General features: G+C 40.6%; 1 protein-coding gene across 4 annotated transcripts in view; it reads left to right on the top strand.

The window, feature by feature from the left end:
• The window catches only part of ptpn4a (protein tyrosine phosphatase non-receptor type 4a), a 216,927-nt gene that overhangs the window by 45,157 nt on the left and 144,166 nt on the right, over positions 1–27,604 (top strand). For all 4 annotated transcript variants that reach the window (XM_059970335.1, XM_059970334.1, XM_059970333.1 and 1 more), the window contains one exon: positions 13,859–14,013. In XM_059970335.1, coding sequence (XP_059826318.1) covers positions 13,876–14,013 — 138 coding nt within the window. In that variant the 5' untranslated portion in view covers positions 13,859–13,875. The remainder of the gene's footprint in view (positions 1–13,858; positions 14,014–27,604) is intronic.

The raw sequence follows: 27,604 nt of genomic DNA, 5'->3' as shown, positions 1-27,604 counted from the left end.
AACTTTAAATTCCTGACTGTCAGAGGATCTGTCCTGGACACATCATATAAATGTAATTGCAAAGAAAGCACAACAGCACTTCTACTGCCTTAGGAGTCTGGAGATTCAAATGGCTTCAAAGAACTTCACAAACTTCTACAGGTGGAAAGTATATTGACTGCTGCATTATGGCCTGGTATGGGAACACCAAGGCTTTTGGGCAGAGAATCCTACAAAAGCAGCTGAAGTCAATGTATCAGTATTACAGTGGAGTAAAGGAAATTACAGCAGCATGGAAGAGAAGCTAGCCAAAGTTGATTGGAAGGGGTCACTATCTGGGAAGATAGCAGAACATCAATGGCTGAGATTTCTGGATGTCATTCAGGAGTCACAGGAAAGATGCATCCCAAAAATAAAGATCCTCCTCCTAAAGGAAGGATGTGGCCATTGTGGCTGAAAAGGAAAGTCAAAGACAGCACTAAAATAAAAGAGGGCATTTAATAGCAAAATATAGCAGATGGCCTCTTCGTACAACACTCCTTCCATTGACATCTTCTGGATAGATCATGAAACCATACATTTCACTTCTTTTCCATCTTATATGTTTGCTTTCCATCTTGGATATGATTCTGGAACTATTGAAGCCTGTCATTTGCTGATTAGAGATCGTCTGGGTGCTCCAATGCTCTGCAGTCTCTGAGAGGATTCTGGGAGAGGCAGAGTGCGTGAATCTCATGGTGGGCAGACTGTGGGATGGGGCTCAAACCGATGTTCAACTCCACTGATTAAAACGACAAGGGAGATTCAAACATCAAGACAAATGCGGAGTGTGAGAGCCTGCCACTTTGCCTAGAATGTTGTCCAGGTTTTCTGTGTTTTGGATGTGGACTTGGACTATAGACCCTTTTTTCCAGTTTTATTTTTTATATTCTGTGTTTTTCGACCTTTCTTCTTGTTTTTTTTTTGTGAGAGGAGGGGATTTGGGGGTTGATGTGCCTATTCCATTTTTGTTTGTTTTCTCTGTGCGGGGGGTGGGGGGATTTGGGGGGTGATCGTGCTCCCTTTCTTTTCTTTCTTGATTTCATGGCTACCCAGAGAAAAAGAATTTCAGAGTTCTGTAGTTTGATAACAAATGAACCTTTGAAATTAGTGGGAAGCTTGAGGATTGAACTTTTAAAAACGAACAGAAGGCAACAAAAAGAAAAAGCCATAATGAGAGAATAGATGAAAAATGAAGGTAAGCTTGTAATAATATAACAGAAGACACAAAAAGGTTTTAATATTAATATTGTTAAATGAAGTTTAGTTTATTTAGCAGTCGTTAGTCCAGATAAAATGTTCCTCAATCCAAATAACATAATGCACTATTTATACCATATTTGTTTGTCAGTGTCCCATATGTTTAAAAACAAATGCTAGATTAAATGTCTAACACCTTATGATTGTGACATTTACATTAATTTTTATAAAAACAATAAGTTATTGACCGTCTCAACAAGAGCTTGAAAATGGTTTTTGTTGGTTTGCTGATAAAACATTCACAATTCCCGGTGTACTGTTGAACACAATATGACATGGTGTTAAATGGAATGTAGGCGCTACTTGTGGAAAGTAAACCATAGTTTGTGTAATTAAAGCAGTGACTTGTAATTTTATATGAAGAATAGTTGTAAATATTCTGAGGCTGATTTTTATAATGCTATTCATTTTGTTATGCTTAGCCTAAAATCTATGTTGAACTGTCCTGTATCATGATTAAAATGCTACATATAACTGCAAATAATTGTTCTGAATTACAATTTGTAGACGGAGAAATATCAGTATCAGTTAAAGAACATATAGTTGAAGATTCTAGAAGTTATTTTTTCAGTTTATGTTAGAATTTGTGTCTGTTCTTCCAATTCTCTGGTCACAGCCTGTATTAGAAGAGGTTTGGGTAATGTTGCACTTGACTGGTAGGCTTCCTTTTCATACACTAATGAGCAGGCATCTGGCTGCTGGTTTGTTTCAGCATAGAGACCCATCCTGTAGGAAGTTAGCACTCAGTTACCCAGTGTGACTGGGATCTCAAAATTGATTTTTTCCCCCTTTCAGGCGTGAGGCGTTACAGTTTTGGAACTGCTGTGGACTTCTGCAGAATACTAGTTAAAGTTCATTGAAACACTTGAGGCACGCAACAGACCTTCGTACTTATACTGATGCTATACAGTGGGCTCAGTTCAGCACTGTTAGACATTAGATCTGTAACTTTAAAAGCCATTTTGAAGATCAAGTACATTGTTTTTAAAGGGATCGGTCTTTGGCTGTATTTCCGCAGCTTTCTTTCAGAGAAGCCAGTCATTCCTTTTTGATAATGCTGAGGAATTTCTAAGATGATATCAAAACCAGTAATGACTAAAGCAGGCATGTTGGATCTCGCTCATTCTGAGATGTGTGGCTTTGGGTGAAGATGCTTATCTTAAACCCACCGCCAAAATCTTTCTTCACTTAAGTCATTAGAGATATTGAAAAGTACTGCACAGGAGCAGGTCCTTCAGCCTACGATGTCTGTACCACTGGCACATGGCGTGAATCAGTTCATTCCCTACACCATCCAGCCCCAGCAGCATATTCCAGGCATCCTGCACTGTTTTAGAAAAAACTTTGCGTTTCCTTTAAACTCTAACCTTAACACTATGCTCTCTGGTATTCGGCATTTCCACCCCCAAGAGAAAACATCTGTTTATCTACAGTGTCTCTCATAACTATGTATTTCTGTAAGGTCACAGCTGTGTCTCTGATTCTCCAGAGAAGACAATCCAAGTTTGCCTCTTTTTAAAGCTAATGGTCTCTAATTCTGGTGAGCCTGCACTCTTTCCAATCCTTCCACATCCTTGCTGTAATGCAGCGACTGGAGGTGCACATACTACTTTGAACGTAGCCTAACTAAAGTTTTATACAGCTGCAACATGGCTAGATGCAAGATGCTGAAGGAACTCAGCAGGTCAGGCAGCATCTCTGGAAATGAATAAACAGTCAATGTTTCAGGCCAAGATCCTCCTTCAGCACTGGAATGGAAGGAGGAAAACGCCAGAATAAGAAAGGGGGAGGGGAAGGAGGACTAACTAGAAGATGATAAATGAAGTCAGGTAGGTGGGAAAGGTAAAGGCTGGACATGAAGGAATCTCATGGGATGTGAGAGTGGACCCATGGGAGAAAGGGAAGATGGAGGGACACCATGGGGAGATGGTAGGCAGGTGAGAAGAGGTTTGAGGCCAGGCTAATAGATGAAGAGGGAAGGGGGACGGGAATTTTTTTTTAACTGTAAGGAGAAATTGATGTTCATACTATGAAGTTAGAGGCTACCCAGACAGATAATGAGGTGTCAATATGGCTTGTCAGCTTTGATGCTTAATGCCCTAACTAGAAAGCAAAGATACTGTGGGCTGGCACCCTCAAATCGTCCTAATTATAACTGCTACCATTTACTGCACTTACTGTATTTGACCTTCCAAACTTGCCAGTCTTAACTCTAACAACTATTGTTCTGCCCAGTTTTCCATCTGATTTATAACCTGTTGTTTCTTTTGACAACCTTTGGTATTTGCAAATCATCCACTGTCCTATCCTCGTCAGTTATCTTCATCACCTCCTCCAAAGGAAACCTCCCACTTGACTCAGTTAGGATTTACCTCCCTCTGAGATAAGCTGACTACGCCTAATAAGTATATGGTTTACTCAACTGCAGGTAAGTCATGACCCTGAGAATCTTCAAAAATATCCTTACCCTCTCACTGGCCTATAAATTGCTGAGTTTGTCCTTGTTGCCCCTAATCAACGTTGGCTCTTCAGTTTTGTCTTCTGTGGCTAAAGAGATGTTCCTGCAATCTCACCAATATCCTGGGATGGATGCAGTCATGCTGTGGGAACTTGTCCGTCTTAATATTTTTCAAAGCAGCCAATGCCAGCTCCTCAATATTGCATTTCCTAGAAGGACCCTCCCTATTGACATCATTCTGTCTTTGGTGATTACTTATTCAAAGTACTCATTTACATGCCTGATACCTTTGACTTCAAAGCTCAAAGTAAATTTATTATCAAAGTACATTTCTTTCACCATATACAGTTGGTCCTCCTTATCCATGGGTTCCGCATGCACGGATTCAACCAACCGCAGATCAGAAAAACCCGGAAGTTCTCTCTCCAGCACTTGTTGTTTGAGCATGTACAGACTCTTTTTTTTACTTGTCATTATTCCCTGAACAATACAGTATAACAGCTATTTACATAGCATTTACATTGTATTAGGTATTATAAGTAATCTAAAGATGATTTAAAGTCTACGGGAGGATGTGTATAGGTTACTATGGATAAGGATCGAGAAAAAAATGGAAGTTCTCTAAGTCGGAACAGGTACATTCGGTATTATGTAGTGTCAGTCAAATGTTTGTCTTAGTGTATCGTATATATTTTACCTTCCTATGCATATAAAACACTTAAGAAAGGTATGTATTTCAATAATTAAACCACTGCTTTGCTTAGTAATAATTGTAGCTTTCATTGGGGTAGGCCTTCACATGCTCCATTATTCTCACTTTATCCTTTAAAATTGTTCTGCTCATTGACCGACTGTAGCCTAACGCTTTTCCAATGACCGATGATGTTTCACTTCTTTCCGATCACTTTATTATTTCCACTTTATTTTCAATCGTGATCGTTTTCCGTCAACGGAACAGAAAGACTGCGGGTGGCAGGTCCTGAGCTCCGCTGGGTTCTGAAGTCTCAGGTTACTGAGACAGGTTAAATAAGGTCCGCAGTTCCATCGGGTCCTAAAGTCCACCGCACTGAGACAGGTTAGATAAGGTCCGGAGCTCCGCTGGGTCCTAAAGTCCATCACACTGAGACAGGTTAAATAAGGGACTTGAGCATCAGCTTTTCTTGGTATCTGCAGGGGGGTCCTGGAACCAATCCCCCGCGGATAAGGAGGGCCGACTGTGCAACCCTGAGATTAGTTTTTTTTGTGGGTATTCACAATAAATACAAGAAAAATAATAGAAACATTGAAAGACTGCATTTAACAAGTTGGGCAAACAATCAATGTGCAAAAGGTGACAAACTGTCCAAATACAAAACGATGAAGAAAAGGAAATAATAATAATAAATACGCAATAAATATCAAGAACTTGAGATGACAAGTCCTAGAAAGTGTGTCCATAAGTTTTGGGAATAAGTAGTGAAGTTCTATGCACAGGTTCAAAAGCCTGATGGTTGAGAGAATAGCTGTGCTTGAACCTGGTGGTGTGGAATACTCTTTTTGTTCACTACCATCTTGTTTCTAATATGCATATAAGTGCCTTGGGACTTATTTTAATCCCACTTGCTAAGGACATTTCTCAGTGCCTTTTAGCCATAAGACCATAAATTTTCTTTTTTCCTTCCTGTTTCCTTCAAAAGCATTGTCTGATTTCAGCCTCAAACTGTACATATGCTTCCTCTTTCTGTTTGACTGCTCAGATTAATTGGCCTTTCATTTTAGAAAACCTCCCATGTCCGATGTGGATTTGACCTTAAATACTAACATCTGCTTCATTACCTGATACTGTTAGGATTGGCCTCCCCCATCTCCTCCCCCCCACCCCCATTTTATACTTGACCTGAAGGCCATGTCTTACAGAATTATGGCCACTGTTCCCAAAGTCCCCAACTGTAACTTGGATCGCCTGGCCAGGCTATTTCTATAGTATAAGTTCTTGTACCTCACTATGTAATAAGGGCTATGGTCAGGGTGCCAGTTGATGGGGCAAGGAAGGTTACTGGTTCATCACAGACTAGATGTCGAAGGGCTTTGTTTCTGTGCTGTAGCAATCTATGACTCTGTCCTGTCAGTGAAGCAGCGATATTCTTCTTTATCATTAATTTACATTCCTTCACCCTGGGGTGTTAAAGTTGCAAGTCCTGCCTTTTTCCAACCAAATTTCTTCCCCTAGGCAGTTAATTTGATCAACCATTCTTGTTAGTCCCCCTCACCCTCTCTCTGTCTATTGCCTGAATCACTGCACTGTAAACACCTTAAACCAATTTTTATAATGCAGTTTACATTGTAAGTACATGCTTGTATTTATGCACATTTCATTCCATATCTGTACTTCTGGCTTTTTATAGAATTCTTTATTCTGTGTAATTGTTGTATATAGAACTCGCACAACACAGCAAAATGCTAATACATTCAAAATGTAGATACCAGGTGAATAAAATTGATCATCAGCCTTACCCATTACACTCATTGCAAAGACTGGAACATTGTTGTACCTAAAAGCACTTTAGACCATATCTTATATTTTCGATGTTGGGTATTGTTTTGCCCTAAATACATTATGTCCATTACAATTTGATGGTTACATTCATTTTGCAGAAAACACTTTCACCAAAAATTATTACAGGCTTGAATGGACTATCGAATATTGATAGAGATCAGAATCAGGTTTAATATCACTGGCATATGTCATGAAATTTGTTAGCTTATTGGCAGCAGTACAATGCAATATATTATAGAAAAAGAAAACTCTGATTTACAGTAAGTATATGTATATGAAATATTTAAACAAAATAAGTTGTGCAAAAAAGAGGACATTTTTAAAAAAGTAGCGAGGTAACGTCCATTCAGAAATTGGATGGAAGAGGGGAAGAAGCTGTTGCTGAATTGTTAAGTGTGTGCTTTCAGGCTTCTGTACTTCCTTCCTGATGGTAGCAATGAGTACAAGGCATGACCTGGGTGATGCAAGTCCCTAATGATGGACACCGCCTTTCTGAGGCGTTGCTTCTTGAAGATGACTTGGATACGACAGAGGCTAGTGCCCATAATAGACCTGACTAATTTTACAACACTCTGCAGTCCCGTACAATAGCCCCCATATACCAGACAGTGATGCAATCATTTAGAATGCTCTCCACAGTACATCTGAGACATTTGCAAGTTTTTTTTTTGATGACATACCAAATCTCCTCAAACTCTTCATGAAATATAGCTGCTGTTTTGCCTTGATAGCTGCATCAGTATGTTGGGTCCGACATTGACACCCACTTGAAATGGCTGTCCACTTCTCAACCCTTTCTGAAGTCCACTATCAGTTCTTTGATCTTATTGATGTTGGGGACAAGGTTGTTGCTGCAACTAGCTGGGATATCTCTCTTCTGTATGCCCTCTTGTCACCCATTGAGATTCTGCCAACAATGATTGTATTATTAGCAAATTTATAGATGGCATTTGAGCTGTGCCTTGCCACACAGTCATGGGTGTAGAGAGAGAGCAGTGAGCTAGGCGTACATCCCTGAGGTGCACCGGTGCTAACTGTCAGCGAGGTGGAGATGTTTTTTCCAATCTGCATCTGTTATAGTCTCTGTTAGGAAGTCGAGGATACAATTGTGGAAGGAGGTACAGAGGGCCAGGTTCTGGAGCTTTTTGATCAGGACTGATGGTGTTAAACACTGAGCTGTAGCCAATAAACAGCATCCTGACATACAGTAGGTATTTGTGTTGTCCACGTGATCCAAGGCCACGTGGAGAGTCAGTGACATCGTGTCTGCTGTAGATCTATCGTGACAATAGGCAAATTGCCGTGGGCCGAAGTCCTTGTTGAGTCGGGAGTTGTTTCTGGCCCTAACCAACCTTACAAAGCACTTCATCACCGGAGGTGTGAGTGCTACAGCTCACCTGCTCTTCTTGAGCACTGATATAATTGTTGCCCTTTTGAAGCAGGTGGGAACTTCTGACTGTAGCAATTAGAGATTGAAAATTTCTTTGAATACCTCAGCCAGTTGTTTGGTACAGGTTTTCAGAGCCCTAGCAGGTACTCCATCAGGGCCTGTTATGTTGTGAGAGTTCACCCTCCTGAAAGATGGCCTGATGTCGACCTCCAAGATCGAGATCGCAGGGTCACCGGGTGCTGCAGGGATCCTCCTAGCTGTGATTTTATTCTCCCTCACAAGGCAAGTATAAAAGCCGTTGAGTTTGTCTGGGAGTTAAACATTGCTGCCCTTCATGCTGGAATAGTTCCTTGGCTCTCGAATTAGCCCTGTGTATGTCATACCTGGTTTTCTTGTACAGACTTGAATGCCCCAGATCTAGCTCTCTGCAGACTATGAACATCCTGGTTCATCCACAACTTTTGATTTGGGTATGAACAATAAGTTCTCATAGGCACACACTCATCCACGCAGGGTTTAAAATTATGTATAGAATTAGAAGCATTTAGTCAGTCTTCCTAACGCAGGGATGTGAAAAAATATGAGCACATGCACTTAGGATGAGAGGAAGGAGCTTTAAAGGGGGATCTGAGAGCATACTGGGTGGCATGGTAAAGTGGCGGTTAGCCTATATTACAGCATTTAGGACCAGTTCAATTCTGCTACTCTTGGTAAGGAGTGTGTACGTACTTGCAGTGACTGTGGGTTTCCCTCAGCTGCTCTGCTTTCTTCCTGCATTCCAAAGATACATGGGTTAGGGTTAGTTGTGGATATGCTATGTTGGTGTGAGAAGCATGGCGAATCTTGTGGGCTGCCTCCAGCACATATTTTGATTGTGTTGTTGTGTTAACAGCCAGATGTGGTTCTTGGCAAAACTAACCTCTTAGTCACAGTTTGTTTTTTTTTACATGGCACTCAGTTAATATCTGGAATTGATTACAGGTGGAGGTGTTGGAGATGGATACAATCATTGCATTTAAAAGACATTGAAACAGGCACTTGAATAAGGCATGGAAGAGTACCTACAAGTGTTGTTAGTGTAGATGGTCAGAAAAGTTGGCATGGATGTGGTGGGCCTTCTGTGCTTAATTTAAAACATTTTTCATGCAAATAAGGCTTGTAAAGTGGTGTGAGGCACATTTGAAATTAATGTTCTCTTTGAGCACTGCAGAAATTAGTGTTTTATCCTTGGGTGGGTAACAAATGTGTAATATAACATCTGTTTCTGTTTCTATTTTGAGCAATGTTGGTTACTAAGTAAAACAACGAGCACTTAGCACCAAGTATTTGTTCGAGTTTACTGTTGAAAATATGTATTTGTATTAATTTGGGATTCTGATTCTCTGTGTTTGCAATACTTTAAAACTTGCTGTTGATGTAAGTTTGGAAGTCAATTTAGCACTTGATGTCAAAGGAAAGGAGGTCTCCGATTTATTGTTAGTGCACTTCAGATTTAAATCAAACTAAAGGCATGTGGACTGTATGGATTTACAAAACCCCAGCTATGGAGTTGATTGGATTAGATTTTGCTGTGAAGTATAAAATCCCAGAAGCTACTGTTTGTTATTTCAAGATCCAGGGAGTGCTGCTTTACAATCTTTATCAGCAAAGTCTTCAATGCAGTGGATTCCAGTTAATTGGGGCACATAGGGACTAGTACATTTTGGCCTAATTAAGTAGCTGCCCCAATTAGCTAAAGTTTCATGAAAATTGTTAAAAAGGTATAAAAAAGACAAACTACTGTTTAACTGAGTAACACATTACATATTTAAATAAAATACAGAATAAATTAGAACACTACCGATAGTACTTTAAAACGGTACAAGTTCCTAATAGTTATCAATGGAGGAACTCATCCAACTTATGCTGCCGTGTTCTTTTGACTGTAAATGAACAAGATCAGTGCAGACACCAAGTGTAGATGGGTGTTGTGGCATCTTGGTAAAGGTCTGATATTTTAAAAGTCAAAATTTTAAAAACCTCTGCTTTTTGAATCAGTATCTGTTGGTCCAGATGGATAACTTGGCAGAAGCACACACAGAACTGAAACCATTTTAAAAATTATTCGACGATAGTCTCTGGCAAAATTAAGTGACATGGTGTCCCAAATAAACAAAAGGGATCTCAGCTATTTTCTTGATTTGTTTTTGTTTTTTTAAGAGTTTGTCCCAAATAAGCAGCTGTCCTGATTAACTGATGCCTAGTTATTCGGAATCCACTATATATCAAAAATTAATTTATTGTAAAGTAACTTAAATTTGCTTTAATAGCATGCGGTGTGATATATATTGCTTAGCAGTCTTTGGACTTAGTTAATTCTCTATTTTCATTTTTAAAGTGTATAAATCAGGATCTACATTGTGTGAATATTTCAGTCTTTTCTGTTCTGCGGCAAGTTTTACAATAGCTAAAAGTTATGCATTTCACTTCTGATTTGACTTTTGTTCATAATATCACCGTTGGCGTACACAAGGTTTTCTTGACTGGAAAGTACTAAACAGTGCAATTTCATTCCACACAGGTGCACCTAGTTATTTATAGTCTGAATGCCCCTCTTTGACTACAAAATTTTCAGGCATTGTGTGCTAATTTCAAATGCAAATAGATTTACTGCCATCTATACTGTAGTACCCAGTTCTATTTTGGAAGAGGGAATATTTCATTTAACTTTACAGTACTAGCATGTGCTTGAGTTCATTTTGTCTGCTTCCATTGAAAATGATCTCACTCTGTGCAGAGAAGTCCTACCCGATTTACTTGTAGCCTGTACAAGCAGAATTGAGGTGGTGGGGTCCAGGCCCCAGTGTATTGAAGCAACAGAGCCCAATGTTTGGATGATGACCCCTGTTTCCATCCAAGGGGTCAGTGTGGACATGGTGGAGGATTACAAATGACTGGGGATACGAATGGACAATAAACTGGACTGGTCAAAGAACACTGAGGCTGTCTACACGAAGGGTCAGAGCCGTCTCTATTTCCTGAGGAGACTGAGGTCCTTTAACATCTACCAGACGATGATGAGGATGTTCTACGAGTCTGTGGTGGCCAGTGCTATCATGTTTGCTGTTGTATGCTGGGGCAGCAGGCTGAGGGCAGCAGACACCAACAAGATCAACAAACTCATTCGTAAGGCCAGTGATGTTGTGGAGGTGGAACTGGACTCTCTGACGGTGGTGTCTGAAAAGAGGGTGCTGTCCAAGTTGCATGCCATCTTGGACAATGTGTCCCATCCACTCCATAATGTACTGGTTAGACACAGGAGTACATTCAGCCAGAGACTCATTCCACCGAGATGTAACACTGAGCGTCATAGGAAGTCATTCCTGCCTATGGCCATCAAACTTTACAACTCCTCCCTCGAAGTGTCAGACACCCTGAGCCAATAGGCTGGTCCTGGACTTATTTCTACTTGGAATAAGTTACTTATTATTATTTAATTATTTATGGTTTTATATTGCTATATTTCTAAACTATTCTTGGTTGGTGCAACTGTAACGAAACACAATTCCCTCGGGATCAATAAAGTATGTCTGTCTGTGTCTATGATTTAGGCACCAGGTTAGATTGAAAAGGGCAGGATGTCGGGGCCTGAAGTGAGGGACGGGCCAGTTCAGTTCACTGCTCTGTGCTAAACTAAGTGTCCATGGACAAGACTGTCTTTGTGGACTTATGTTCTAAATGCTATTTGCTGTGTTAATTGTTTGCATGAGTTTTTTTCCCTTCTGCACATTGGGTGTTTGACAGTATTTTTCATGTTTTTTTTTTGGGGCTTTGTTTCGTGGCTGCCTATTAGACGAATCTCGTGGTTGTATAATGTACACATACTTTGATAATAAATGTACTTGGTACTTTGAACTTTTGAACTTTGATATGAATGAGTGTTTAGGAGACCAGTGGAATGGGTTTGCCAGCTGTTGTTGGGCTGCAGGTGACATGAGCTGGGTTTTTACTATATTGAATTCAAGAAGAATACATTCACGTCAACACAAGTTCATTTTACAAATCCTGTCTTAGAGGCACCATCCAGCCCAGCAACAGTGTCCATTTTAAAAACTGTCAAAAGCATTTAAAGCCTTGTCCACCATAAAGTATTTAAAAATAATACATCATTAGCCTGAGTTGGGCTCAGGTTAAATTTGTTAATACCAGTTTTATTATTAGAAAATGGCCAAATAAGATGCTTCTCCAGAGAACACACTTCTGCAGTTATCCTCTGCTCTGTGGGAACTTTGTGACTGTTTGACTTCTGAGCTGTTTGGGTTACAAAGTTCTTGGGGACAGAACCCTGCTGTGATCTTGTGAATGCTTGTAATGCCATTGACGACAACATACAGGATTGTAAAATTTGTTGTCCATTGGCGACTTAATCCCTAGTTTAATTGCATTCAGCCACTTCACTTTGTCTCTGGGAAGTGGGAAAAAGATTAGGAGAAATGATTAAAAACAAATTGCAAAGAAGTTTTGAACTTTTTAAGAAATGCAGAGGTCCTTGAAAGCCTAAGCTATCTGGGCCCCCATCTATGGGAGTTGGAATCAGTGAGGTCTATTCCTCATTGGACTGGGTTTGCAAAAAGTAACATTTGTTTTACTGAATGGGGCAGAATATTGCAAAAGCTGAATATCTGAAAAACCTGTAGCATCTGTTGGGTATGATTAGAGTAGCTATTCGCAGATTAGGCATATGAAGTAATACAAAATTGATTTTAATAGAATTTTTAATGTAGACTCTTGCTGCCTCAGTGTTGGAACATTTACTATATACAACAAATGCTGACTTTGCTAGTGATGTCTATCCTTTGATTAAATAAAAAAGACAGTATTTGTGCATTTTTTATTGTCTTCTAAATGCCCTGTAACAGTTGTATTTCAATTTGCAGTGTTTGTTCACTCTAATTCCAGATAATGTTATAGGTGAACGTCTTGAGCATTAAGATGTTTGTCTCTGCAGATCACCTGATGTGATTATTGCCAGCATTTGCTGTACTAGTGCTTGAGCATTTGATTGAAAGGAGTATGATTTTATTGATAATTTTATGCAAAATGTATTATTGTAGGGTAATTTATTAAGATAATTGAAATTTTTTTGCATCCGCTTTTGATTATAATTATACTATTTTTAATGTTACTTGCATGAAAAGCACTTGCTTATCCATGAAATTTGAATGATGAAGGATTTTTCTTCTGTTTATACGTATAGAATAATTGATAATATACTTGTATTTTCAGAATTCAACCATAAATAATCCTTTCTAAATTGATATTCATGTTTTGTGACTCATTAATTTCAAAATGGCATGGGAAATATTCTGATGATACTCTTAAGTTGCTGCCTGGATTGGCTCCTTTCTGGTTGCTCTAGTTACTTTCTCCATATCAGTCTTCACTGAGGTAAACCATTTTAGCTGAGATCAAGAACCCAACCTGAGATCTGTTTTTCCTGGTTCCCTTACTGCAAAAGGTATCAGGGGACTCAAATACAGATGAACTGTGTTACAGCCATTCGGGGAGTGGAAGTGAATGCCTCATGGCATTCAGAAATTATCACCAAAAATGGTGAGAAACGTTTTTTTTGGTGTTTTTGACATGGATAAATAATGTGGTGTTACATTATAGAAAATCCTATGGACGGCTTTCTCGAATCAGTTGGCCCGCCCCCTCAATCACTGGAATTGCCTGTACATATTTCCATCTACATGATTATATTAAGGCTCTGGGTGGAGTGAAGGGGAAGTAATGTTGTAAATCTGACATTTTGCTTTTTTCCTTGAATTTTGGGCAGTATTACCATTCATGATACAAAGAGCATTCTGTTTGAATGCAATATGATCTTGTCATTTTGTCATTTAGTACCTAGAACAGTTGTCAAAGAGTCAAAGGTACAGCATATAAGCAGCCAAGAACATACTGACCATCAAACACTCATTTTTAAATAAGTCCTTCCCAGTTACATACTTGAGGCAATTTGGTGGCCAATTAACCTACCAACCTGAGCAATTGTGGTATGTTTTTACTGAGGAATAGAGCCAGATGGTCACAGGGGGAGTGTGCACACAGTATTGCAAGTCAGGATCAACCCCGAGTCACAGGAGCTGTGTGGTAGCAAGATCCTTAAGCATCTGAAGAATTTTGGTATTAACTATTAATTTTACTTGTATAGATCCTGTGTGGACAGTAATGACATCACGCTTCCGGTTGCCAGCTGGCAGGACTTACAATGTGCGAGCATCTGAACTGGCTAGAGATAGACAACACACAGAAGTGGTGTGCAACGTGCTTCTTCTGGATAACACTGTTCAAGCATTCAAAGTTAATGTAAGTTGATAATTTATTTTCTGAATTTGAAACAGTTTAAAAAAAAATTGGCTTCCATTCAGTAACTTTGGCTTACTCACTGAAGGTTGATCGAAGAGACCAAACAAATGGCAGTGTAGTGATTGAGTGAGGGTGTGGTTTGTTCCGTGGTCTGGTGTAATGTGGAAGGGTGTATGATGAGTCTGATGAGGTATTTGCTTTCTAATTCCGAATAGAGAAAGAGATTGTGTAAGAGTGCAGTGCCCGTTTAGTTTTGTTTTGGGTTCTGCTGGTGTAAACAAAAATATCCGATCCAGTGGAGATACGGAGTTAAGTTCATGACAGAGCAGACTGCAGATTCATTTGGCTTTCTCCTGCTCAAAGTTTTCTTTTGCAGAAGTGCTTCTGTGGGGAAAAATATAAAATCCATTTTGCTAATTATGTTATTTGGATGCAGTATTCCAACTTCAGGGAATGAAATTCTTGAGATTGGCAGAAGACAATGCTGTACAGAGAAATAGAGTCTATGCCATCTTCAGTTGGGTGGCAGTATTGAGAATATAGACAAATATTTTCTTTTTAAGTTTGAAAAAGTAGTTTTCAGCAATAAAAGAAAGTGTAGTTAATTAATTTAATTATGCATCTTAGAATATTATATATGCAGGTGAAATTATTATGCAATGAGTAGTATCGACTAAAGAATCATCAGGATTTCCTGTGTAATCCTCCTGTAATCCTTCTGGAGACAAAAAACTGCATTTATTGCAATGTGGAGCGTCAATCCATCCAGTGGATTAATTTGTGGTCGAGCAGCTTCCATGGAAGGAAAGGGATTGTTAATGCTCTGCCTCGATCTTGCATCAGGACTGTATCTGCATATGGCAGAAACTCGGTTTTGTGGCAGGGGGGTGGGGTTGGTAGCAAGGTTTTCGCCTTCAATGTGGTGTTTCAGTATGCTTAGTGTTATCAAAGTAGTTTACATGTTGGTACTCTGATAATAAAGTTACTTTAAGCTTTTGAACTCCCCTAAAGAGGTTTGCAGTGTTTTTCCTTTCAAATGTTCCTGTTTAAGCATTGTAAAGACCAGAACAATGTGAAATGTATTTTGTCACCACTTTGCAAAATTCACTTCTGATATGTCTGCTCTTTCCATTGCTGCTGCTTTTTTCTAGTATTAATTTTAACTGATTGGATACTATTGGTTATCCCTCATGTCAGAAAAGGCTTATCATTTGAACAAGGGTGTGGGAACATTTTTGCTTATTGCTGATGAGAGAAAGCAGTTGTCGTAAAGGAAGGAACATAGGGGGGATTGGAAAGAAGTTACTCTTGTCTTTAAACACTATTGTTTCTGACAAAATTGGATAATTATTCAAGAAGCCCAAATAGGGCATTTCTTCAAGAATAATTTGCATTTTCTTTGATTCATTATTCTCTGCACAAAGAAACCTTTCAACTGAACTTTGCCTCGTCTGTATTGGGTTGCTCTCAAGAAAAATGTAAGATGCCTTGGTCTCCATTCTGATGCAGTGATTTACTGAACTTGGAAATATTAAGCTTGTAGCAGTTAATGACCACTGTTGCATCTGGAAAAAGAAATTTCAGTATTGGTTTTCAGGTGGTAATGTAGCATTAAAAAAATTGCATCTAATTTTCTTAGTATTTTGGTATTTTGAACATTACTTTTGGCCCACTGTTAATGAATGCCACAATTAAAACCAAACTATTAACTTTTTTTTCTGTCATCTTTAATTTTAATGTTCTGTGTGGAGCCAGTCAGACAAGGAAGGGCTTAATTTCCAGTACTTTCTTTATATAACCACTCCTATTCTGATATTGGTCATTCTCTAACTTAACTTAAAATCAGGGAGGGTATAATAGATCAGTATTCCTATTTCAGGTTACAGTACAGCAACTTCAAAAACAAATTGTTCAGACTTCCAGTGACGCTGAATAAGATACCAGTGATGTGCCCATACTTGAATTTCTTGCTCAAGATTGAACATAACCTGTAAACACAAGATTTCTGGAGCTGTCTCCCTGTAAGAAATCAATTTTTGAAATGAGAAGAGAAACATTATTTGGATAAAGTATCAAGAAAGGAGTGTCTTTAACTGGCTGGTATAAAGATACCAATATCCTGATCCTGAATACAATGCTGTGATTGGGCAAGATCCCCAGAGAGAAACAAACGGACCATGTTTCAGATCTGTGACCTTTCATAAAAGAAGAAAGATTAGCGATAATGATGAATAAAACATAGAAACATAGAAAACCTACAGCACAATACAGGCCCTTCGGCCCACAAAGTTGTGCTGAGCATGTCCCTACCTTAGAAATTACTAGGCTTACCTATAGCCTTCTATTTTACTAAGCTCCATGTACCGATCTGAAAGTTTCTTAAAAGACCCTATTGTATCCGCCTCCACCACCGTTGCTGGCAGCCCATTCCACACACTCACCACTCTCTGAGTGAAAAATCTTACTCCTGACATCTCCCCTGTACCTACTCCCCAGCGCTTAAACCTGTGTCCTCTTGTGGCAACCATTTCAGCCCTCGGTAAAAGCCTCTGACTAACCGCACAATCAATGCCTCTCATCATCTTGTACATCTAATAGGTTAGAGAAAGGACAAATGACAAGGGCTACGAAAGGGGAAGGAGAAATAACAAAAGGTTGATAATGAAATGTGGATGCGGGACAAGTGCAGAAACAAAGATTAACCCAGAAGCCAAGGAAATGGGGGCAGAATTAGTCTCTTCTGGCAGGGGTGTGATAGTTTTACTTTTGCCATAGTGGATACCATTCTTAAAGACAAAGTTCCTATCTCAATAAAAATAAAAAGAGTAATTGGAAATAAGGAATTCTTGTGGCAGAGGAGGATGATGTAGATGGTGACAAGTGGAAAGAATGGAAGTTAAAAAGAGGAGTCATTTTTAGGTGTGAAGTGTACTATCAGAATATAAGATATTAAATAGTTCTGGAAGATGGATAGCATACTGGTGCAACTGTCCCACACATTCAGCAACCTCTGTTTGAGTTGGGCTTCCCCACTGCTGTCTGTGTAATATTTGCACATTCTCCTTGTGACCATGAGGGTTTCCCCTGAGTTTTTCAGTTTCTTCTGCCAGCCCAAAGACATACCGTAAATTCCAGACTATAAGCTGCTACTTTTTTCCCACGCTTTGAACACTGCAGCAACACTGCGGCCTATACTATGGTGCGGCTAATGCATTTTTTTTTCATGCTGCCAAAAACATTTTGCCTCGTAACAGTAGACTGTTATGAATCCCGTAACTGGAGAACTTACCAGCAAAGATAGAGAGGTCCGTTGAAGTCTGATGTCACTATTTTCAAACGTTTTATTTATAAAGGGACACAAAAGTAGGGTTAATACATACATTCAGATAGTGCACATTGTCAACACTCAATCTAAAGCGCGGGTATAGTAATAATCATCATTAAGAAGTGAGCTCTGCTGTTGTCTAGGGGTTAATAGATTGTCCGTTGGAAATATAAAAGTCACTCAGAAAGTCTGCAGGCCTCAGCCCTTTGAAAATCGCTGGGTTTCACGTGGGGCGACCGAGAGAGAGAGATTGGGGAAGAAGAGAAAGAACTTGCCGAGTCTTGATGAATCTTCCGTGAAATCGGGGGGGGAGCGTTGGTTTCCTCGCCCCAATGTTAGTTAAAAGCGGTTTTCTGTGATTCCAGCCACAAATTCCAATCCCGGAATCTAACGCACGTGGCTTCCTTCAGAATGGCTTCCCGCTGCTGCGGGATCACTCTCGTGTCTTCTTGGTGCGTCTGAGGGGGCTGTCCCCCTGAGACTCCCCTTTATACTTCCTCACGGGGTCGCAGGAGTCAGTCAGGTTGGGATGATGCAATCTCTCTCTCAACCAGCCCACCTTGCCCGAGGGCTTTTCACGTGGTCTCCATGAGACAATAGTCGCTGTCGCCTTATTCTGTATCCCGGGTGGGATGTGCAATTTGGCACGTTTCTCTCTCTCTCTCTCTCTCTCCTACTGGGTCTACTGACCCCCCCCCCCCCTCGACAGGTGCTCTTGCGATTCTCACAAAGGAGGGGGCTGGGATCATAGCAAGACCAATAAAATTGATGAGTAGTTCACAGAGGTCCAATGAAATTGTACGATAAATCAAGCGCACTTTCACAATTAAATTATTGTAAATCAGTCATTTGTACTCACCCTCATCAACATGGAAAACACTCGACGAAAAGCATATTATGCAGCTTTTAAGTTAAAGGCGATCAATAACTTTTCCTGGTAGGCTGCAGTATATATATATTTTTTACCAGTCGTTAGGAGATATTGGAATGTTATTCATGCACTGTTCAGTAAAAAAGTATACGCAACGTAATTTGTGTGTTACTGATACGTATGTATATTTAAAAGTAGCTGTGTTACAGGCACTGTTCAAAAAAAAAAGCATTTGCAATATGTATTTGTTTATGTTACCATATGGATTTAATTAAAAGTTAAAAAATCCTCACGTGTAATATCTTTCTGTGTAAATATCTCATATTACAACGTGGGACACCTGCGGCTTAAAATCCGGTGCGGCCTGTACAAGTACAAAATTGATTTTCTTTATAAAATTAGAGCGTGCGGCTTTTAATCAGGTGCGCTTTGTAGTCCGGAATCTACGGTAGTTTACTGTTGTAAATTGCATCAAATGTGGGTCAGAGAATCAAGTATTTCAAAGAAAAATGTAACAGGGAAATAATTTGGGGAATGGAATTGATCTGTAATTACCCTCTACATCATGGGGAGGTATGGGGAAAAACTAAATATTTTTAGAACTGTTGTATTACAGGGGCATGGGTGTACATGTACTTAATTTCCTAAAAAGGATGTCATTGGTAGATGGGTTGGTGAAGAAAGCTAACAGTCATGCTGACTTTCATTAGTCTGGGCATTCTTACCACTTTCTGCATGAATTGCTCCCTCTGCGATTCCCTTGTCCATTTGTCCCTCCCCACTAATCTCCCTCCAGGCACTCCAGGGTCCAGCTGTTGTGTCTGGTGCTCCTGATAAGGCCTCCTCTACATTGGTGAGACCTGTTGCATATGAGCGGACTGCTTCATCAAGCACCTCCACTCCATCCGCCAAAAAGTGGAACTTCCCTGTGGCCAAACATTTTAATTCAGATTCCCATTCCCATTCCGACATGTCAATCCATAGCTTACTCTTCATGAGGAGATGAGACCACCCTCAGGGTGGAGGAGCAACACCTTATATTCTGCCCGTGTAGCCTCCAATCTGATGGATGGAATATTGATTTCTCCTTCTAGCTTTAAATAAACCCTCCCCCACTCTTCTATTCCCCCACTCTGGCCTCCTCCAGGGTTCCCACATTCTTTCCTTTCCAGCCCATTACCTTTCCCATCTACCTGGCTTCACTTTTCATCAGTTTCTCAAACTTAAAGTAATTGCACCCCCCACCCCCACTCCTTCATTCCCATTTTTCCCATTTCTCAATCTCACCTTATTTCCTTATCTGCCCATCACTTCCCTCTGGTACTACTTCACCTTTCTTCCATGGTTTTCTACTCTCTCCTAAGAGATTCTCCCATCTCTAGGCCTCTATCTCTTTCATGAATCAACTTTCCAACTTTACTTCACCCCTCCCGCTCTCCCGATTTCACCTATCACCTACCACCTTGTACTTCCACCCGAACCCCCAGCTTCTTACTCTGAATTCTTACCTTTTTTTCCCAGTCCTGATAAAGGGTCTTGGCACGAAATGTCGGCTGTTTACTCTTTTCCTTCAATACTATCTGACCTGCTGAGTTCCTCCAGCATTTTGTGTGTGTGTGTGTGTGTGTTGATTTCAGCATTTGCAGTTTTTCTTGTGTTTGTGGTTCACCTTTTGCATTCTAGCTATCCTCTTGCTCCCCCCCCACCTTTTTATTTTGGCATCTTCCCCCTTTTCATTCCTGAAGAAGGGTCTCAGTCTGAAACATTGACTGTTCATTCATTTCCATTCCGTTCATTGGATTTCCTCCGGCGTTTTGTGTCTGTTGCATTGAGTGTAGATATTGGCATGTTATGTTGTAGTTATACAAGATGTTAGAGGGATCACATTTGAAAAATTGTGTTCATTTGTCATTATCCTATTATAGGAAAGATGCCACCAAGCTTAAGAGTGCAGAGAAGAATTGTGTGGATGTTGCCAGGCTGTGAGAGACTGCAGAGAGATTGGAACTGTATTCATTTGAATGTAGGAGAATGCACGGTGTATAGGGGCCATAGGTAGGGTAAATGCATAGTTTATTTTTCCCAAGTTTGCAGAATCAAGAACTTAAGATGTAGGTGAGAAGGGAGCGATTTAAGGGGAACTTAAGGGACAACTTTTTCGCCTAGAGGGTGTTCCGTATATGGAATGAACTACCGGCAGAAATGTTAAGGCAGGTACATTAACAATGAATGTAGAGATTTGTGGATAGGAAAGATTTAGAGGAAAATGTATCAAATGTGGGCAGTTAGGACAAATTTGGATGTGCAATTTTTGTTGTGTGTGTCAGTTCGGCAGAGAGCCTGTTTTTGTGCTGAATGAGTCTTATACTTAGAGATAAATTGCCACACCCAGAAAAAAATATATCACAAGCTCTTGAGGCAAGTAAAGATGGGCATAGCTTTGGCTCTTATTTTTTTCAAAGCTCTTTATACGGTATTTAGGTATAGGGGCAAAGAACTGGAACGTTTGTAAAGTGGCACCTGTTAACTTAAAAACAATGAAGAGAGGCTTCAGTCAGAGAAAGTTTAAAAAAAAGCTCTAGGTTTTTTCCTTCTCTTTTTGTCTGCTCAGCTAGAACAGTAGAGATGCCAGACAGGATAATTAAATGTTCTTCTTGCAGGATGTGCAAAGGGAGGAAGACATCTGGTGTCCCGGATGACTACAACTGTGAGAAGTGCATCCAAATGCAGCTTCTAATAACCTGTGTTCAAGGAGTTGGAGCTGGAACTCGAACTCTGGAGGGGATGATAGATGGGGCATATAGAGAGAGATTTACACCCAAGGTGCAGGACTCAGGAAACTGGGTGACAGTCAGGAAGGGGAAAGGAATCAAGGAGCCAGAGCAGAGTACCCACTGTGATCATCCCCCTCAACAATAGTTATATCAGTTTGGATACTGTTGGGGAGAGTTCCTAACAGAGGAAAGTCACAGTGGTCAGATCACTGGCACTGTGTCTGCCTCTGTTACTCAGAGGGAAAGGGGGAGAAGAGGCATGCTGTGGGGATAAGGGATTCGTTAGGGGAATGGACAGGAGGTTCTGTGAGTGAGAACGAGTTTCTTGGATGGTACCTTGCATCCCAGGTGCCAGAGTATGATATATCTGGGATTTAGTCCTCAGCATTCTTAAGTGGGAGGGTGAACAGCCAGAAGTCATGTACCATGTAGGTACCAATGACATGGGTAAGATGAGTGATGAGGTTGTGCATAGAATGTTCAGGGAATTTTAGGTGCCAAGTTAAAAGGCAGAACCTCCAGGGTTGTGATCTCAGGATTGCTACATGTGCTTTGTGCTAGTGAGGACAGATTAAGAAAATGGGCAAAAAAATGGCAGATGGAATACAGTGTCAGGAAAGTGTATGGTCATGCACTTGGTAGAAGAAATGAAAATGTTGACTATTTTCTCAAGGAAGTGAAAATATAAAAACTGAGGTCACACGTACAACATGCTGGAGGAACTCAGCAGGTTGGGCAGCATACGTGGAAATAAGCAGTCAATGTTTCAGAGTGAGACCCTTTGTCAGGATTCGGCCTGAAACGTTGACTGCTCGTTTCCACGGATGCTGCCCAACCTGCTGAGTCCTTCCAGTATGTTGTACATGTGGCTTTAACCACAGCATCTGCAGTTTACTTTGTGTTTAAAAACTGAGGTGCTTGGGGGTTTCCAGATTTTGGAGTTCAGTTCCAGCGCCATTCTGCAAGGACTGTCTGTACATTCTTCCCCGTGAAATGTGTGGGTTTTCTCCAGGTGCACTGGTTTACTCCCACAGTCCCAAGGCATACCAGGTTCGTTAATTGGTGACTGTAAATTGTAGCATGATTAGGATGGGGTTCGTTGGGTTTGCCAGAAGCTGTGCGGCGTGGCTCGAAAGCTGAAAGGGTCTGCTCCGTGTTGTATCTCTAAATAAATAAATTTTTTGCTGGCAGCAGTTCTGTAGTGGCTTGTATGTAAGTATTCAAGCCCTTGTCCAACAAGGTATTTTCACTGTATGTTACTGTTAATTCTTTTGTTGGGTTTGTTGACTTAGATGAAGTAAAAGATTGCTTCACATGAATTACATTGCAGTCTTTGCACTCACGATTTGAAATTCTATTTTTGAGTAGGAGGCCACTTGAAGGTGGAAAGAAAGACAATTGGGCAGTAGTAAAACAGGCCCTTCTGTCTACTGTGTATATCAGCATTGAGAAAGGACGGAGGTACACTAATCCCATTTGCAGGCTTGGGGAATTTTGCCCCCACCGTTGGGTAACATATTCCAGATTCCACCTTCCTCAGCTCCCCATTACTCTTTACTGCAAACCAGTACCCCCTCTTTGCAAACAATTCTTCAAAGGGCATATTTTGTATACCTCTTTCAGGTTTTCCCCTTTGTTGTCTGCACTCGAAGGAAAACAACCTCAGCCTGTTGGATCCTTCATTAGTAAAGCCCTCCAGCCTAGACAACATTATGATAAATCTCCTCTGTATCCCCTCCAGTGATCATATCTATCCCCTATGGTGACCACAACTGTACTCCCATCTTCCATTTGTTTATCAAATATTTTATAAAATTGTACCATAAAGTTGTAGGCAAAACATAGGAGCAGAATTAGGCCATTTGTCCTTCCAAGTCTGCGACATCAGTCCATCTCTTAATACCCCTCTCAACCCCACTCACCTTCCTTCTCTCCATAACCTTTGGCATCTGGACTAATCAGGAACCTGTCAAACTCCACTTTAAATATACCCAAAGTCTTGGCCTCCATTGTCATCTGTGGCAATGAATTCTACAGATTCACTACCATCTGTCTAAAGAAATTCCTCCTCATCTCTGGTCTAAATGGGTGTCCCTCTATCTGGTTTTGGGCTCTCCCACTTTAGGAAGCATCTTCTCCACATCCACTCTATCTAGGCCTTCCATTATTCAATAGGTTTCAATGAAATCCATCCACATTCTTCGAAATCCAGCAGGTTCAGTCCCGGAGCCATCCAGTGCTCCTCATATGTTAACCCTTTTGTTCCTGAATCATACTTGTGAACCTCTGGAGCCTCTCCAATGCCAGCACATTTCTTACATCATGGGCAAAAAACTGCTCATAAAACTCTGTGGTCTCACCTATGCCTGTAAAGCCTCAGCAGTACGTTCTTGCTTTTATATTCTGGTCCTCTTGAAATGAATGCTAACATTGCATTTGCCTTCCTTACCACCAATTCAACCTGCAAGTTAACCTTTAGGGAATCCTTGCACTTTGTCCCTTTGCACTTCTGATTTTTGAATTTTCTCCCCACTTAGAAAATAGTGTACTCCTTTATTCCTTCTGCCAAAGTGCATGACCATGCATTTCCCTGCACTATATTCCGTATGTCACTTCTTTTCCCATTCTCCCAATCTGTCCAAGTTCTTCTGCAGACTCCCTGCTTCCTTAACACTGATTGTTCCTTAACAGGTCCTGCCCTTTCACATATCTTCATATTGTTTGCAAACATAGTCACAAATCCATAAATTTCATCATCAAAATCATTGACATATAACATGAAAAGAAGCGGTTTCAACAACAACCCCTGTGGAACAACAGTCTCTGACTGTTCTTTGCCTCTTGCCAGTCAGCCACTCTTCTGTCCATGCTTGTGACTTTCCTGTAATGTCATGGACACTAATCTTGTTAAGCCACCTCATGTGTGGCACCTTGTTAAGGCCTTCTGAAAATCCAAGTAAACAACATCCACTGACTCTCCTTTGTTTATCCTGCCTGTTATTTCCTCCAAGAATTCCAACAGGTTTGTCAGGCAAAGTTTCCCCGTCAGGAAATCCTGCTGATTTGGCCTATTTTGTCATGTTTCTCCAAGTGCCTCGAAACCTCATCTATGATAGTAGGCTCTTAACATCTTCCAGACTACTGAAATCAGTCTAACTGCCCTATAATTTCCTTTCTTCTGCCTCCCTCCCTCAAAGATTGGAGTGACATTTACAATTTTCCAGTCCACCAGAAACATTCTAGAATCTAGTGATTCTTGAAAAATCATTCCTAATACCGACTCAATCTCTTCAGCCTCCTGTTTCAGAACACTGGGGTGTAGGCCGTCTGGTCCAGATGACTTATCTGCTAACATACCTGTCAGCTTCCCAATGTTCAAAGTAAAATTTATTATCAGAGTACATACATGTCACCATATGCAATGCAGAAGTTCGTTTTCCTGAGGGCATACTAAGCAAATCTATAGAACAGTAACTCAAATTGAGCCAATGAGCAATAAACTATATTTAAATAGCAATATATAAAGAGTATGAAGTAACAAGATCTTTAAAGTAAGATCATCAGTGGTAACACCAGAAATAGAATTGAGTGTAGTTATCCTCCTTTGTTCAAGATCCTGATTGTTGAAGAGTGGTAACTGTTCTTGAACCTGGTGGTGCGAGTCCTGAGGCACTTGTACCTTCTACCTGATGGCAGCGGTGAGAAAAGAACATGGCCTGGGTGGTGAGGATCTTTGGATGCTGCATTTCTATGGCAACATTTGATGTGGATGTGCTCAATGGTTGGGAGGGCTTTACCCATGATGTACTGGGCTGAATCCAGTACCTTTTGGAGGATTCTCTGCTCAAAAGTCTTGGTGTTCCCATATCAGGCCAGAAATGCAGCAGTCAATATACTTTCTACCTGTAGAAGTTTGTGAAGTTCTTTGAAGCCATTCGAATCTCCACAGACTCCTAAGGCAGTAGAAGTGCTGTTGTGCTTTCTTTGCAATTGCATTTATATGATGTGTCCAGTACAGATCCTCTGAGATAGTGACACTCAGGAATTTAAAGTTGCTGACCCTCTCCACCTCTGATCCTCCAATAAGTCTTGACTCACAAACCTTTGATTTCCCTCTCCTGAAGTCTACAAAGTTTCATGGTCTTGCTGACATTGAGTGGGAGGTTGTTGTTATTACACCTATCAGGCAAAGTTTCAATCTCCTTCCTGTATGGTGATTCATCACTACCTTTGATACAGCCCACAACAGTGGTGTCGTCAGTGAACTTGAGTATGGTGTTGGAGCTGTACTTAGCCACACAGTGATAGGTGTAAAGCAAGTAGAGCAGGGGGTTAAACACATATCCCTGTGGTACACCTGTATTGATGGAGAGTGTGGAGGAGATTTTGTTTTCCAATCCGAACTGACTGGGGGTCTGCAAGTGAGGAAATTCAAGATGCAATTGCATGAGGGGGTATTGAGGCCCAGGCCTTGAGTTTACTGATTAGTTCTGAGGCAAAAATGGTATTAATAGACAACAGGTGCAGGAGTAGGCCATTCAGCCCTTTGAGCTGGCACCACCATTCAATGTGGTCATGGCTGATCATCCACAGTCAGTACCCCGTTCCTGCCTTCTCCCCATATCCCTTGAGTCCGCTATCTTTAAGAGCTCTATCTAACTCTTTCTTGCAAGCATCCAGAGAATTGGCTTCCACTGCCTTCTGAGGCAGAGCATTCCATAGATCCACAACTCTCTGGGTGAAAAAGTTTTTCCTGAACTCCATTCTACTACCCCTTATTCTTAAACTGTGGCCTCTGGTTCTGGACTCCCCCAACATCAGGAACATGTTTCCTGCCTCTAGTGTGTCCAATCCCTTAATAATCTTATATGTTTCAATCAGATCCCTGTCATCCTTCTAAATCCCAGTGTATACAAGCCCAGTTGCTCCAATCTTTCAACATATGACAGTCCCACCATTCCGGGAATGTTGGGCTGTAATCGATAAAGAGCATTCTGATGTATACATCTTTGATGTATGGAGCTTCTCCTTAGTAATAGCAACTACACTCACTTCTGCCCCCTGACATTCACACATTTCTGTCATGCTGCTGGTGTTTTCCACAGTGAAGGCTGATGCAAAATGCTTATTAAGTTTGTTTTCCATTTCTTTGTCACCATTACGACCTCTCCAGTGGTCTGATATCCACTCTGACCTCTCTTTTATTCTTTATATATTTGAAAAACCTTTTTGTATCTTCTGTTATATTATTACCAGCTTACCTTCATTTTTCATCTATTCTCTCATTATGGCTTTTTCTTTTTGTTGCCTTCTGTTCGTTTTTAAAAGTTCAATTCTCAAGCTTCCTACTAATTTCAAAGGTTCATTTGTTATCAAACTACAGAACTCTGAAATTCTTTTTCTCTGGGTAGCCATGAAATCAAGAAAGAAAAGAAAGGGAGCACTATCACCCCCCAAATCCCCCCACCCCCCGCACAGAGAAAACAAACAAAAATGGAATAGGCACATCAACCCCCAAATCCCCTCCCCACACAAAAAAAACAAGAAGGAAGTTCGGTCGAAAAACACAGAATATAAAAAATAAGGGGTCTATAGTCCAAGTCCACATCCAAAACACAGAAAGCCTGGACAACACTCTAGGCAAAGTGGCAGGCTGTCACACTCCACATTTGCCTTGATGTTTGAATCTCCCTTGTCGCTTTAATCAGTGGAGTTGAACATCAGTTTGAGCCCCATCCCACAGTCTGCCCACCATGAGATTCACGCACTCTGCCTCTCCCAGAATCCTCTCAGAGACTGCAGAGCATTGGAGCACCCAGACGATCTCTAATCAGCAAATGACAGGCTTCAACAGTTCCAGAATCATGTCCAAGATGGAAAGCAAACATATAAGATTGAAAAAAATTGAAAAGATTGAAATGTGTAGTTTCATGATCTATCCAGAAGATGTCAACGGAAGGAGTGTTGTACGAAGAGGCCATCTGCTATATTTTGCTATTAAATGCCCTCTTTTATTTTAGTGCTGTCTTTGACTTTCCTTTTCAGCCACAATGGCCATATCCTTCCTCTAGGAGGAGGATCTTTATTTTTGGGATGCATCTTTCCTGTGACTCCTGAATGACATCCAGAAATCTCAGCCATTGATGTTCTGCTATCTTCCCAGATAGTGACCCCTTCCAATCAACTTTGGCTAGCTTCTCTTCCATGCTGCTGTAATTTCCTTTACTCCACTGTAATACTGATACATTGACTTCAGCTCCTTCCTCTCAAATTGGTGGGTGGTCTAGCGTATTATGACCACTGCTTCCTAAGGGTTCCATGAGCTTAAGCTCACTAATTAAATCTGGTTCATTACACAACACCCAATCCAGAATTGCCTTTCCTTTAGTGGGCTGAACCACAAGCTGTTCAAAAAAAGCCACCTCGTAGGCATTCTACAAGTTCCCTCTCCTGGAATTCAGCACAAACCTGATTTTCCCAATCTACTTACTTATTGAAATTCCCATGACTATCGTAATATTTCCCATTTTACATGCCTTGCCTATCCTGGCTACTGTTCAAGAGCCTGTATATAACTCCTATCAAGGTCTTTTTATCCTTGCATTTTTTTTTAACTCCAAT

Source organism: Hypanus sabinus, chromosome 5 (genome assembly GCF_030144855.1).
Source record: "Hypanus sabinus isolate sHypSab1 chromosome 5, sHypSab1.hap1, whole genome shotgun sequence".
Taxonomy (NCBI): Eukaryota; Metazoa; Chordata; class Chondrichthyes; order Myliobatiformes; family Dasyatidae; genus Hypanus; species Hypanus sabinus.
The sequence above is the reverse complement of the archived record's forward strand: the minus strand, read 5'-3'. Positions and strand labels throughout refer to the sequence as shown.